At 51.0% G+C, this 15,598-nt stretch overlaps 1 protein-coding gene across 2 annotated transcripts in view; it reads left to right on the forward strand.

Annotated features, from left to right (window-relative positions):
• Positions 1-22: 22 nt before the first annotated feature.
• The window catches only part of SLC6A3 (solute carrier family 6 member 3), a 35,638-nt gene continuing 20,062 nt past the window's right edge, over positions 23-15,598 (forward strand). Inside the window, exons 1-4 of one of the 2 annotated variants that reach the window (XM_019744616.2) lie at positions 23-134; positions 1,980-2,317; positions 3,586-3,717; positions 11,028-11,259. In XM_019744616.2, coding sequence (XP_019600175.1) covers positions 2,062-2,317; positions 3,586-3,717; positions 11,028-11,259 — 620 coding nt within the window. In that variant the 5' untranslated portion in view covers positions 23-134; positions 1,980-2,061. Of the gene's footprint in view, positions 135-155; positions 368-1,979; positions 2,318-3,585; positions 3,718-11,027; positions 11,260-15,598 lie in introns of those variants that run through there. The other variant, XM_074329123.1, reaches the window with a different exon arrangement.

Genomic DNA, 15,598 nt, shown 5'->3' on the forward strand with positions numbered 1-15,598 from the left:
CGGGGCGGGGCGGGCCTCGGAGACACGATAAGAGCCCGGAGGTCGAGACCGCCCAACGCACAGCGGCAGGAGCCCGAGCTTTCGCGGGTGCTGAGCTGAGGGACACCAGCTCAGAGCCGACTCGGGGCGCACAGGTAAGGCCGGGGCGCTCCGTGGGCGACTCCTCGCATACACGCCCCCCGCGTTATCCTCCGGGCTCTCGGTTCGCCCTGTGGACCCCGAAAGCTGCAGCCGAGGGTCGCCAGGTTGGGCGGAGCACCGTCGGCAGGCGCCGCGTGCCGCAGACGGCAGCGTCTCCAAAAGTCGCTAACAGCCGGGGGTGCGTGCACAGCGCGCCCCGGCAGACAGTGCCGTGGGAGACCGTAAGGTGGGCAGTAGCCGAGAGAGACGTGCACGAGAGGGGGTGCGGGGCTGATGCGCGCCGGGCTCCCGGCGACGCGGGAAGGAGCGGCGGTCCCCGGCTTCCCGCGGCGCGGGCACCGGGGGGTGCGCAGCTGTTTGTGGCGGAATCCTCGGTGTTGAACCAGTCGCCTCGCAAGGTGAGGCGGTCCTGGGCACAGCAGTCCCCAGATCCGACCCGGGGGTTTTCTCAACCAACGCTCCATCTCGCAGCGTTTTGTCTTTGATTTTGAAGGTGGAGCCGGGGGCGCTGAGTTGCGGGTTCTGTGCTTCCAGGCTGATTGCAGGAACGGCCAAGGGGAGGACAGCGTCTGAGCCAGCTGCGTTTCTCTTTGGGGGTGCTGTGAGGAAACACGCTTTCTAAGAGGCCACAGTTTGCTTTCTGTACCCAAACCTGGCCTCTGAGGCTGCAGCTCGAGGAGTGACTTGGCTCACCCCAAATGCTGGGCGTGGGCCTCCCTGGCAGGCGAGGCTCCGATCCGCTTGCGAGGGCCTTGTCAGAGCAAAGGCCGGAATCGGCCGTGTCTGCAGCCCCAGCCGCCCCAGCCGCTCCAGCTGCACCCCCGCAGGCCAGTCCCACCTGCTCGGCATCCCGTGCAGCCCTCTGGGGGCGGTCTTCATACACAGCATACACAGCAGGAGTGTGCTGTTGGGTTTGTAACAGAGGTGAAGGGGCCACAGAGAAAGGTGCATAAAATAACTCACATTGTGAGTTTTTGTTCAAACTTGGATACAGTGGAGAATTCCCTTTACAGCTGCCTCCCTGTTATGCTTCTGCTTCAGCCACTGCATGTGAGTGTGTGTGTATGCTAGCATGTGTGTGTTCTAGCATGTGTGCACACACACCTGTGCGAACAGGTGAAACCGTGCTGGTGGATCCAAAGGCCATAACAGGTCGCATTTGAAGCTGTTCATGGCCACCAGGGCCCAGCTTTCTGTTGGCTATGACTGGAACAGCTTCTGTGGTCCCTGGTAGCACTGCCCAGGACTATGGAAGTGACTTGGAAGTGAGCTCCCTGATAACACTGCCAAGTACAGGAGCTTGTGACCCCTCCAGTAAATCCGGATGGTGCTCGCTCCCCTGCCCCCCTGCTCCAGGTGGGGCTGGTGAGCTCTGGCCCCTGGTGGGCGTGCATCTGCAGGCACTCTTCCAAGAAACTGTTGTAATCGTTATCTTTAAACGTTCCTTCCTGTGGCTGATGTTGGTTTAAAGACTAGCTGAGCACTCTTATACAGGCTTGGTGTCTAATGCGGATTGGAGACTGAGATTACTCCCTGCTTCATTATTGTTAAAAGCAGAATTCCAGACCACAGGAGCCCTGCACTTTGATAGGAACGGAGAAAGAAGTGGGGGACGGGGGCAGAGCAGATGTCCGTGCTGTGGTTTCCACAGGTTGTCTCCTCAAGACCTCAGGAGAGCTAGCTCATCTCCTGTCGCCCCCAGCCCTACCCTGTCATCATAGTTTCTCGGAATGTGTTTGCTCTGCCCCAAAGAAAAGGTTGTAAGTACTGGGATCTGTGCTCTTGCCACTGGCGTTCTGGCTACAAACTCGTGCATTCCTCTGTGTTTATCTTTCAAGCTGGCTGGTGACCAAGAAGGAAGTCGCACAGACTCCTAGACTGCAGTGTGCCGTGAGTAGGAGCCAGTGCCCTGTGGCACTGATGTCTTCCGCGGTGGCCCCAGCTAAGGAGCCCAACGCCACGTGCCCGAGGGCAGTGGAGGTTGTGCTGGTCAAGGAGCAGAATGGGGTGCAGCTCACAAACTCCACCCTCACCAGCACCCCACAGAGCCCCGTGGAGACCCAGGACCGGGAGACGTGGGGCAAGAAGATAGACTTCCTCCTCTCTGTGATCGGCTTCGCCGTGGACCTGGCCAATGTCTGGCGGTTTCCTTACCTGTGCTACAAAAATGGTGGGGGTGAGTCCCTACCTGCCATCCTGGGCGCTCCTGGGGGCTAGAACCCCAGGCAGTGAAGGCAGTGCCCTTGAGGAATGCGTGCACTCTGGCAAGATCACCCTGTTTTCTCACTTAACATTAGCGGGGCACAGACCCCCAGATGGTGTCACAAAACCATAGAGGTAGAGTTCAGAGCGACTTTACTGTGTCTGGACTTCACAGTTGAGGATGGTGAGGCCAGGAGAGCAGAAAGCAGGAGTTAGCAGTTAGAGGCACCATGGCTCAGCCTTCTGTTTCCAAAGGTGATTTCACTTTGGAAAGGAAATTCTCAAAGGCCCACAGAAGGGTACTTACAAAGTGGGTGGAGTCACTTGAGCTTGGGTAGCAGAAGATGCCCTGGAAATGTACCCGTCCCCCCCTGAACTCAACCACAACTGTCTCTGTACTTAAGGCAGAAAACTAAGATACAGGGGCAGTGTCACCTCAAAACTCAAGTTGAGAAGCCAGTTAGTTGGCGATCATGCCCACCCTCCTCGTGCCTCCCCAGCCTGCTGCCTCCCTGCTTCACTGGTCACAGCACAGATGGAGGGCTTTGGATGACGATCTGGGGGGAGGGGGTTCCTGGCACTCCCAGGAGTAGGCTGGCATTACTGTGCCCAGCTCAAGGGGAGCAGACTGATGCTGCAGCAGGTACAGTGAGTGGCCCAAGGACAGGCAGAGCTGCGGGGTTTCCCTGCCCCCCATCCCAGGAAGAGAGCCAAGGCACAGCTCTGGGAGGCCGAGCACAGGACTCTGAGCTGTGAGCTGGGACAGGGTACAGCTCCAGGAGGAACAGGGTACCTCCCTGAGAGACCCCAGCCCCTGTCAGCCACAGTCCCTGATCCCACACCGGGTCAGAGGTGGCCCACAGATCCCAGAGGAGTCACAACTCAAGAGGGGTGGACTTTCCCCAGAGGAGCAAGAAGGGGCAAAAGGAAGCAGGTAGGGGCAGCGCCAGGAGCAGAGCCAGGCAGGCAGGGCCTCACCTGCTGTGCTCTTGGGGTTGACACCACAGCTGGGGATGGGGACGGTTGGGTCTTCAGTAGGGACGTATCTGAGCCTGATGACAGCGGTGCTGGGCACAGAGAGGGGAGGCTCGCCCACCCCAGCCTGTGGCTTCCTGTGGCAGGTGGTCCGGCAGGGGCTTCAGGAGAAACGGATGAGACTGGGGTCATGGCCAAGACTTGTGAGGTTGATGGGGATGGCCTTGCCCTCGAGACCCCTGATGACCGTGCTGCCATGTCCCACAGGTGCCTTCCTGGTCCCCTACTTGCTCTTCATGGTCATTGCGGGAATGCCGCTTTTCTACATGGAGCTGGCCCTCGGGCAGTTCAACAGGGAGGGTGCTGCTGGAGTCTGGAAGATCTGCCCAATCCTCAAAGGTAACGGTGGGGACGCCACCCTGACATGGCGTGGCGTGGACCAGGGGTGGGGGGGATGGGGGCTGCTCTAGAACTTCCCAAGCAGGCCCATCCAAGTCGTGTGCATGTGGTCCTGCTTTGCTAGATGGCTACATGTGGACACACCATTTGAAGGTTTGTCCCACTCTAAACATCTGTAATGACCACGGATTCGAGAGTGTATTCCTTTGACCCCTGGTGAAGCCACCCCACAGTTCATTAGGGGTCTCATTTTCTCAAAGTGTTAAGATGGTAGATAAGATCAGACCTCCATCTATCTACCCTTCTGTCATCTACCACCTCTCTTTCTTTTTATCTGTACTAGTTTGCCAGGGCTGCCATACAAAGTGCCACAAACTGAGTGGCTTAAACAATAGACAATTATTGCCTCACAGCTTTGGAGACTAGAAGTCTGAAGTTAAGGTTTTGGTAGGGTTGATTCCCGGTAGGGTCTGTGGGAGAGGATCTGTTCCAAGCCTCCCTCCTGGACTTGTAGATGATGGTCTTCACCCAGTGTTTTCCCTTCATCTTCCCTCTATGTGTCTCAATAGCCAAACTTCCCTGTGTAGGGGCATCAGATATTTTGGACTAGGGTACAACCTGACAGCCTCACCTTAACTTGACTTCCTCTATAAAGACCTATCTCCAAATAAGATCACATTCTGAGATATCGGGGGTTAGGACTTCAACAAATGAATTTTGGAGGGACACAAGTTAACCCATAACTCTATTTATCTATGTATTTATGTATCTATCTAATCTATCGACTATGTATCCATCATCAATCTATCCAACTATATAGCTGTCATCTGCCTATCTGTATCATCCATCATCCATCTATCAACCATCTATCATCTATCTACCTATTTATCATCTTCGTATCATATCTATCTATTATCTATTCAATGTTGACTGAACACAAATGAAATCAGGAGGCTTCAGCTAGAAATAAATGATAAAGATTTATTCAAGGGTCTTCGGGTTTGCAAAGTGGAAACACAACTAAGCAATACCCAGAGTGTTCTGAAGAAGAAAAGTTAAGGGTTCTTATAATAAAAATTACATTCTTGAGAAGAATCAGTCCTGCGTTCTTGGTCTCTGGACTGGTCCGAGATGGTGATCCTCTAGCTGACCAGTCAAATGGATACTGATGTCAGGTGGTCTGGGTAACCTGGTCATTCTTTCCTCAGTCCTTCATGGCATACTCAGAATGTTATCTGGAGGTCTGAAATATATCAGCATTGATGCAGGACTGGCAAGTTCAAAAGTTTCGCAGGAGAGTTAGAACAAGAATAGAATCATTTCCTCATATCGCAACCTACTTGATGTTAGTAATTTAGCAGCTTAACTATAGTGATTTCATTTTATTTCTTCACTCTTTCTCATTATCTGTCATCTGTCTACTTACGTATCTACATCTCTCTACCTATCATCTCTCTACCTGTCATCGATCTATAATCTATTATTGATGATCTAGCAATCTATCATCTATCAATCTACTATCAATCATTTATCATCTATCTGTCATCTACCTATCACCTATTTATCACATCTATCTATCTATCTGCTATCATTTAACTGTCCAGTTATTCACTGAGCCTTCCAGGCTCCTACTGCGATGCCACAGCACCATGAAGCAAACACACCTCTGGCTGAGTCCCGGTGACTAACCCTCCCATGGTCACCTCACTTCATCCTCCTAAGAGCCCCGGGGAAGGCACACACTGTGTCATCTCTGTACTGGAGACACAGGCACTGAGATGAGAGGGTTTGTCACCTCCTCAGGGGCAGGGTGGGATTCAGTCCAAGACTTCTCTGCCTCCTCACTGGGCCAACACCGTGAGATAGGAGCTGAGGGCTCAGGGAGGACTTGGGGGGCGAAGGGGGCGCGACGTTCCTCAAAGAGGCCAGGCAAGGTGGCTGGTTCAGACTGCTGGTTTCATTAAGAAAGTGGCTATTAAAAGATCAGGCTTTGGATTTTCTCAGAAGTTCTTGAAAAGTTGGTGTTTTGAGGAGAGCAGAAGCCCTGGTAGGTCTCCGAGGATGCTGTATGGTGGGTCAGTGGGTGTGTGCTCAGACAGCAACTGATCCGGCCTTAGGGGTGAGAACATCACACAGCTGCTGCGGTCGGTCTCCATTGGGAGAAAATCACCCTCGCAGCAACGGAAGCGCTGAGACTGGCCAGGCGTGATGGCTCCTGCAGGCGCTGTCTGTTATTCCTGCTTAATGGCCTGCTTGGTGAATCTGAAGGCACTAGTGATTTTTTCCGAGGCTAAATGATTCATGGGCCCACGCTAAAGTGGGATTACAGAGGGAGACTTGGACGCCTCTGGGTTCAGGTGCCAGGTGCTAGCTGTCCCCTTGTGTGATTTGCACAGATATCAAAGCTCAAATGAGTTGCCTGAGACTCATCTCTGGTGCCATCATTAATTCTCAGTGGAGGACTGGGCATGTACCTGAAAGCACCAGGGACCTCTTAGTGATGGGTACAGCTGTCAACTTAGACGTTTCAGCATCTATGTACTGGCACAGTATTGGTACCATCGAGGACAATGAATCCAAACTAATTGTCCAAGATGCAAATGAGTTAATCGTGTACCTCAGGCTCTGCTGGGCAATGCTAACGTGTCCCATGGTCATGTGCTGTGATGAGCTTACACTGTGGTCAGTATTTATAGCATTAAAGTGCCAAGTCGGAAATTAAGCCTGTCCATCCTCAAGTGACCATCTGGGGGGAATCTTGAGAAACGATGCCGCACAGACTGTGGTGACACCAGTTTGCATCTCTGGATTTCCAGAAGCATGTCCTTCTTGCCCAGAGAATGTCTGTCAGTTTCTTATGTGACAGGACCCTGTGCCCCCACCCCCACCAGGGAGTCTAATGCCAAATCAAAGTAAACCCACCTCTTTCCTGAGCACCTGTGACCGTGGGGCTGGGAAGTGGATTCAGTTGCTGAGCTGAGCGATGTCTGCCGACTTTTCCTCCAGGTTGCGAAGTTGCTGGGAGGTGGTGAAATGCCTCCGTGCATGGATTGAGCATCTCTAGAATGGGGTGCTAACAGTTAGATTTCCTGTATTGATCCAAATTCATTAGGATTAAGTAGCACCTTGAAATCCTTGGAAAGCGTTTCCTGACAGTTTATAAGCTGCACGATAACAAATCACTCTGAAGCTTTGTTGGAGAAAACTGTGGCAGGCACAGAGCTGGAGATCAGCTGTCACTGGCTGGCCCCAGCCCCATGGGGCCGTGGTTCTTTTCCTCTCTTTAATCCACTTCCCAGCCCCATGGTCGCGTTCTTGCAGCACGTCAGCTTTTATCCAGTCCTGGAAGCTCATCCGTGTGGAGGGCTGAGCTAGGTCTGAGTGAGGCCACAGGAAGAAGCACCATGTGGCCCCTGTGGGTGGGATCTTGGTCAGAGACTGGTCACCTAGCTTGTGCCCCGGGACCGAGGGCATGAGAAGCACAGAATCAGCTGTTGAGCTTGGACTGTGTACCATCAACACAGGGCCATGCTTGTCCAGGAGAAACGAACCAGGGCAAGAACACGAGATTTTATGTTTCAAGAAAATATACCTTTAATCATTAATGTCGATAAACTGTGATTCCTAGCAGGTGATTTCCTGCACATTCAAGTTCTGTTTTATGTATAGGGTGCCCAGGTGCCCCTAAAATTAGGTGAGGCAAACCATGTTTCTCTGGATACCCTGACACATGTGCCATCTCTTTCTTTGTCTTTAAAAAAAGTAATTGCCTGTATTGTCATGTGTCATGAAATAGGGGTAACACATGCCAAATGAAGACATCAGTTAAAATGCCCAAAATAATCATTAAGTAATCAAATAAGCTAAAAAGGTCATCCAGCCTTCATGGCACGTCCGGGCCCCTGTAGAAGCTTTGCCTGCATTTGGAGCCAAACTCTCTGGAAAGCTTGCTTCCCTTCTCTTGACCTGGGAGCCTCTCCCTGCACCAGACTGGCACTGAGCTCCACCCGAGAAAGCCAGGTGGTGAAGTCCCCTGTGAGGGTGAGCTACTGCAGAGGCTGGGCCTCATCCTCAGTTCCCTGCGCTGTCTGTCCAGAGCCCCTGAGGGTGGGCGCGAGGCAGGAGAGGCTGCAGGTGGCCTTCAGATATGACATCACGGGGTCCTTGGGGAGGAGTCTCAGGACTATCTTTCTCTTCCCCCTTCCTCTCTGATCTGTCCACATGCACACACGCACCAACCAGATACCAAAGACCCGCAAACCGACAGGGGGGGAATGCTCTCCAGTTTTCTTCAATGAGACCTGCTGATGAGTCTTGCAAGGAATTGAAAGCTGTAGGGAGCCTTTTCTCCAGCTGGTGTTCCTGAGATTAGTATTTGTTTTTGACACGCTCTCCTAAGCCAGCTTCTGTGGATGTTCTGGAGTGAGCTGGCTTTGGGGATGATAGAGAGGGGTGACTGTCATGCTCTCTTGAGGCCTAAGGATGCTCCTTTTAAGGCTGTCTGGGGAATTGCCAAAGACACCCCCACTTTATGTATTCCATGGGAACGTTCTATTTTGTTGAATATAACAAATTTATGATATTTTGTGGTCAATAATATTTTAGTGTGATTTATCAAACTCTCCCTCTTTCTGAAAAGAACCTAATGTGGCTTAAAATAAAGCAAAACAAAATGCACACAAGGTTAATATAAAAATATTTTTAAAAATAGAAATTTAAGAAAATTGACATTAAGAGCTGTGCTTGAAATTCACATTTAGCCCTGAGCTTCCTGAGAATCAGACAATAGAGGAACACATTTTCATTAATATTTTCATTGGAAATATTAGGGGAGACTAAGCCTGCCACCTCCTTGGCACAGTTTCTAGTGGCAATAAGTGGTGAAAGAAATGTATCAAGTGGAGCTTTATTTAGAATATATGATGACGTAATGAACAATGATTATGGAGCATTCCTATAGCAAACGAAAAGTAGATTTCATATGGTTGGGCCCTAAGTGACACTAAGGAGGAACTTGGTGAAGGTAGAGTCAGTGAGGAGCTATACTTTAGTGGCCCAAGCCCCTGGCTCTCTAAGGCTCTGCTGTCCTGAAAACTGGGACTTGGAGTGACCAAGCAAACAGCTGACACTCACAACCACCTTCCTAGAGAATTGTTTCCTTCACTCAGGCATTTAGGGCAGCTAGACAGCAGCGTGGAGCAAGGTGGAGGGGGGGGTGCTCTTGGATAAAAAAGAGCTCTGGAGCTGGTGTGCTGTGTTGTTCATGGGCAGCCCCTGTGCTCTCAGAGCCACATCGTCCTGTGGTGACCTTGTCACTCTGTTGTGAAGGCTGAGAAACCTGGCCTGCCCAGATGGAGGGCTGGCCACACAGAAGTGGGTTCCAGAAGGACCAGAGGCAAAGTCTGCCTTTCAGATACTAGATTTGGATCTGCACTTGTGTTTGATCAAAGGCTTCTTTGAGTTCCCAAAGTTTCGAGCTGAGGATTTGATACACTAAGTTTTAACCTTAAAAAGATTTCAAGTCAGGCATCCAAAGTCAGCCCACCGTCAGAGCAAACCTTCTGTGATGTGCTTCCCAACAACATGGTTTCCCGACAACATGGCCTCATGACCACATGGCTTCCCAACAACATGGCTGCCTGGGCAAGTTCACTGTAAATCACAGTCCAGCCTCTGACTTAAAGGAACTCAGTGAGCAAAATTACAATAAGGATTATTTAATGTTGACTAATTTTACATTGGAGAAGCTCTTCTGAAGGAAACAATTTTTGTTTAATTATCACTGCTACTGAGGGATTACATACCAGGGTCTATTTTCTTTTAGGCCCCTCTTGATACTGGATTTCTTTAATATTTAAACCCAGATAAATATTAGTGCCTCCATTTTTGCTTTCAAGATGGGAAGAGAACTTTAATGTAGTACCCTGAACATAAAAATAGCTTTCCCTAAGGTTTATGCCCATAAAAACAACCCAAGCCACTCCCTACAAAAGTCACCTTGAAGGCATGCTCCTGCTCCAGCCACAAGCAGGCAAGACAGAGCATGGCACCTAACCAGATTTCGATAAAGAAAATTAAAGTTATAGCCCAAGTTAATCAGCAAAGCTGAGAAGGAATGTTGAAATGAAAAGAACTCTGCATGGAGCTTAATGAAATGAACCACGTAGCAGGAACAATGCTTGTCTAGCATTGAATAAGGAGGACTTAGTTCCTTGACCAATGGAAGGGGCCTTCTAACCGCCAGACCCATCTGCCTGCCAGTCAGGATGACACAAGTCCAAAAACTGCTCACCACCCAAATTGCAGGTTTTGTGAGCCTGAAAAGGGCACTCTGGACGCCCTGGGAGACCTTAAATGGTCGTGCACGGTCCTGGGTTACCTTGAGTGGCTCTAAGTAGCTGTGAGTGAACCCAGATGACTCTGTTTGCCCTGGGTCATCTTGGGGGGGGGGGGATATGAGTAGATATGGGGAGCCATGAATGGACCTGGATAGCTCTAGGTGGCCCTGGAAGCCATGGATGGCCATGGATGGCCCTGGATTAGCCCTGGTGGGCATGGATGGTCTTGGATGCCCTTGGTGGTCCTGGATGAGCCTCAGTGGCCATGGATGGCTGTGGAGGACCCTTGTTGTCTGTTAGTGACTATTAGTAACTAGGTATCCATGGATGGCTCTGGGAATCACTGGGTATTCTTGGGTTACCCTGGATGGTCTTCAATGACCCTATTGGCATGGGTGGCCCTAAATGTTCCTGGGTGACCCTGAAGGTTTGGGTTGGTCTATGTTGACACCTGTTGGTCCATTGTATCTCGAGGTGTCCCTAGATGGCCATGGGTGGCCACAGTTGACAGTGGATGATTCTGATGGTTTTGCATGACCTGGTGGCCCTGGACAAATCTGGGTTGGGTTTCCCAGGGTGACTCAGAGTGGCCCTAGATAACCTTAAGTGAGCCTGGTGGATCCTGTTTGATTCAGGGTGGCCCTAGATCACCCTACATGTCCCTGGGTGACCCTGCATATTCCCAGGTATACCTGAATTGTCCTGGATGCGTTTCAATGGCCCTGGATAGCCTTTCAGTTCCTGAATATCCCTCAGAGGCACTCTGAGTCTCTGAGTGGATGTAGATGGACACATGATTTTGGAGTAGGAAGCCCTCTCCGAGATGCCAGCCTAAAGTCTGGTATCTGCCCTCTCACTTCTCATCGCCTGGTTTGGGATGGAGGTGAACCTCTGGCACAGCGAGGCGATGCCTCCTGTTGGAGGAGGTGGGGAGGGGTGTTCTGCTGATGGTGGCTGTTCTCACCGCCCCAGGCGTGGGCTTCACGGTCATCCTCATCTCGCTGTATGTGGGCTTCTTCTACAACGTCATCATCGCCTGGGCGCTGCACTACTTCTTCTCCTCCTTCACCATGGAGCTGCCCTGGACCCACTGCAACAACACCTGGAACAGCCCCAACTGCTCCGACACCCTCTCCGGCAACGCCAGCGACAGCTTGGGCCTCAATGACAGCTTCAGAACCACGCCCGCTGCTGAGTACTTTGAGTAAGTGGGGGTCTGCTTCCCAGGGGTCAGTGACTCCCCACTTGCTGTGTCTGCTTCTGGAAGGTAGGGCACAGAGGTAGGCACCCATGGCACCCCGGGGGCCAGCCACCTGCCCCTGCTGCCTCCCAGGGCTGTGAAAGGGCCCTGTCCTTGTCCTGTGCTGTGTTCCATCTCATTGGGTTCTTGTGGGGCATATTTTCGAATCACACTTCTAAAGGCTTGGCAAAGCCCTTGTCACGTGTGCTGGGCTGGCCAGGGCTGCTCCATCCTCTCCCAGCGGCAGTTTGGGGTAGCGGCGGTGGCTGGGCCTGGGCACTGGGGGCTGCGGTGTCGCCTCCAGAATGGGCTGGCTCCGTGCTCTGTTTGGCCTGGCGCATAGACCCAGCACCACTCTCTGCAGAAAACCTGCCTCACCAAACACTGTCTACAGGTGCACCAACTGCCCACTTCCCCCAAAATGCTCTTTTCTTCTTATAAACACAATGCTGGTTTTTTCACGGGTTGCTCCTCAGTCCCCATGTCCAGTGGCCTTCCTGGTGTCCTGTTCCTCCCGTGCCAGGCCTGGCCCTCAGCATTTGCCACATGGCCCCCACCACCTGCAAGCCCATCCCTCTCCTCGAGTCTGTTTTTTGAATCCTTCCTGGCACTGCATCAGCTCCTGCCCCTCCCTTCCTCACGGCATGATGCAGGGTTTGGAGAGACGGGAAGAAGGATAGAGCATCAAAGGAAGAGTGCAGTTGGAGTGTGGGGATTGTGGTTGGGATTGGACTGAGTGGAAAGTGAGGAGGACGGGCGGAAACCCCCTGATGTGGAGGGAGGGGCCTGCTGAGAAGCCGCCTGCCAGTAGGAGGGAGACTCGTGCCTTTGGCTCACAGACCTCGTGGGAGGTGGGGATGCACAGCTGGTTTCAGAGGATGGGGCTGACAAGAGAATCTGCCTGGGACCTGTCCCATTTGAGTTGCTTGAATGGTGCTGGGGTGGGCATGTGGCCGAGAAATGGAGACACAGGCAAGGGTGTGTATGTGCCCAGAACTCAGAGTGACAGGCAACCAAGAATGATAGAAGTGTCCAAACACAGATAAGCCGAGCATTGGACAAAGCTGATTTGCTGTTCTTAGGGACAAACAGAAAAACGAAAAAACAGCGCTTGTCCCTGGCCTGGTTATCCCTACATTTCCCAAATGCAGTGCTGTCTCATTTCGAGGCCGAGGCTGGGTGTGTGTGCTCTCACCCGGTGGCCTCCCCTCTGCACAGAAAGCAGCCATGTGGAGATGGCTGTGGCAAGGGCCTGGGAGCACCATGGACAAGTCCCACCACGCAAAAGAGCAGTTAGGGACAGCTTGTGCTGCACGTGGGTGTCACTGATCATTTTGCCAACAAAATGGCAACTAAGTTTTCAGGCCAGCATGTGTTTTACAATTTCAAGATGGATTTCGGTGCAACTTAGGACATTTGGAACAGTAGCAGAGGTGCAGGAAGGTGCTGAGTGACACCATTTTGGGACCGCTTATCTTTGGCAGGTGTGGAAAGAGTTGATTTATCTAAGGGATTTTCAGATAAGAAAATGAGAGGGAAAAAATGGATTACTCTAGTGATTTATGACTAAGGATACTAGAAGGGAAGAATACACATGATATGTGATTTTTAAAAATCAGGCTAGTGAAATCTAAGAATCCGCAGTCTGGAGGAGAGAGGCCAGGGGAGGGTGCCCAGATGCCTTCTTCTTGAAGGGCCCATTAGCAGGAGCAGAAACCACAACAGCTGGATGGGACGTGGGGACATGGGGGTGTTGGAAGTTTTACGAGGATGTCACAGGTTACTGGTGACACTGAAGCCCCAGGCACTCTGCAGGTGACTTTCCCAGTGGTGCCGACAGGGTTTCCCTGCGGCAGAGGCTGTGACTGCCAGGCCTGCAGGTCAGGTATTTTCTGGAACTTGAACCCACTCTAGGAAGTACATCATTGTAGAAAGGATGGCATGTTCCGACAGGCACACATTCTTAGGGAGCTCGTGGCCCACCGTGAAAGGCCGTAAGGGTGGAGATAACTGTACCATTAGACTCGTGAAGCTCTATGTCCAGCAACGGAGCCACGTGCAGCTCTCTCACTAGCTGTCAGGGGACTCCAATGCCAGCATAATAGGTGCAGGTATGACATATCGTGAGCTTGACAGCTGGCCTGCTGGCAGGGAAGATCTGAAAGGACCTCAGATAACTCTCAGGCTGGGCTGGTCCATGAGGAGTGCTCACGGCTTCCTGGGCTGAGCTGTGCAGGCTCTGGACAGAGGAGAAAGTCCCCCAGGTCCCAGTGGCTCCAGACTCCTTCCTGCTGCTGCAGCTTCCTCTGGGCGGCAACCCATGGGATGGGGCGCCGGAAGTGGCTTCTGCAGACAAAGGAAAGGAAGCAGTCATGAGGGTGGGGGGTTGACTCCACTGATGTGACGACTCAGCCTGGAGACTGGATGGTGAAAAATGGCCAGCCCTTGAAGTCCCTTTTGCTTTTGCTCGTCTTCCCTGAGAGAAAGAAACCCTGTAGTTTCCATCCTCCCTTTCACAGTCCCAGTTCTCACGCAGAACTTCTTTCCTCATCAGCCCCATACTTGCTGACCCTCCTCCAGCTGCAGCACCTGGTGGGTGCACATGAGAAATGGGCTCAGACAAACCAGGAGTTTATGGCTGTGAAATGATGCAGTGAACACACTTGACAGACATGGAGTCTGGACCAGGAAAAGGCATGTGGGCTTTGGAAGCCCCAAAATAGGCCCATGCAGTTCCAACCAGTTTAACGTGTCCCCCAGTTCCATAAACACTCATCAGTACCACTGTTACCTTTCTAATATAAATTCAGAAGCTTCAAGTTTAAAGCTATAAGTTTGCCTCTAAGAGACTGCTTTAGCTGCCTCTTGTAAGTTCCATATGTTGTTTTCATTTTCATTCAGTCCAAAGTATTCCCTGAGCTGCCTTGTGATTTCTTTGATTCATGGGAGGTTTTTGGAGGTTTGTTGTTTAATTTTGAAATATTTAGAGGCTTTCTAGATATGTTTCTGTCATTGATTTCCAGTTTAATTATGATTTGGCAAGCTAACATACTTATAAAGCTGCATTATTTCAAAATATACTGAGATTTGTTCTATGGCTCAGGATATGGTTGACCCCAATGAGTGTTCTGTGTACACCTAAAAAGAACATGTGTCCTGCAGTTGTTGGGTAGACAGTTGTGTGCCAGCTCAAGGTCCTGTGCAGGTCTCCCACACCCTCACTGATCATTCTGTCTACTTGTTCTGTCAGTTACTGAGAAGGGTGTTGAATCTCAACCACGATTGTGGATATGCCTATCTCTCTTCACAGTTCTGTCAGGTTTTGCTTCATTCATGTATTTTGAAGCTCTGTAATGAAGTGCACGTATGTTTGTGAATATCAACTCTTTGAATTGACCCCCTTTTCATTATGAAATGTTTAAGCTTAAAACAGAAAATACCTTTTCTATTTATCTGCATACTCACCATTTCAGGTGCCCTTCTGCCACCTGAAGAACTTCACTGAGCATTTGTTATTGTGCAGACCTACTGGCATTGAGTTCCCACAGCATCAGCCTTTCCCAAAATAATTTTGCCTTCTTGTGGGAGGACTTTTTTTTTCTTTTTGTGGGGAGGGGGGACTTTTTTCTATGTGGTAAACTAACTATACATAACATAAAATACACCACTTGACCCATCGTAAGCACCTAGTTCCACAGCATTAGGCACATTCATGCTGCTGTGTAACCACCCCCACCACCATCTGCAGACCTTGCTCATCGTCTCAGACCGAACCTCTGTCCCCATTAGACCCTCACTCCCGTCCCCTCCCCCAGCCCCTGGCACCACCGTCCACTTCCTGTCTGAGTCTGACCACTCCAGGGACTCATGTAAGAGGAATCACGCAGTATTTGTCCTTTGTGTCTGGTTTATCTCTCTCAGCAGTTTCCTCAAGGTCCATCCATGCTGTGGCCAGTGTCAAAGTGTCAGAATCACATTCCATTGGACGGATGGACCACTTGTGTTTGTCAGGGGACCCCTGGGTGGCTTCCACCTTTTGGCTGCTGGAAATAATGCTGCTGTGAAAAGTGGTGTACAGATATCTGTTTGGGTCCCTGCTTTCAGTATTTTGGGTATATACCCAGATGCAGAATTGCAGGATCATGTGAGAATTCTGTTTAATTTTTGAGGAGCCGCCACAGTTTTCCCGTGTCTGCACTGTTTGAAGTTCCCATCAGCAGTGCACAGGCTTCCTGTTTGATTGTATCTTGGACAACACTTGTTTTCTAGGTTTTTCATTTTGTTTTGTTTTTTGTTTGTTTTT

The sequence above is a fragment of the Rhinolophus sinicus genome, linkage group LG03 (genome assembly GCF_036562045.2).
Source record: "Rhinolophus sinicus isolate RSC01 linkage group LG03, ASM3656204v1, whole genome shotgun sequence".
Lineage (NCBI taxonomy): Eukaryota > Metazoa > Chordata > Mammalia > Chiroptera > Rhinolophidae > Rhinolophus > Rhinolophus sinicus.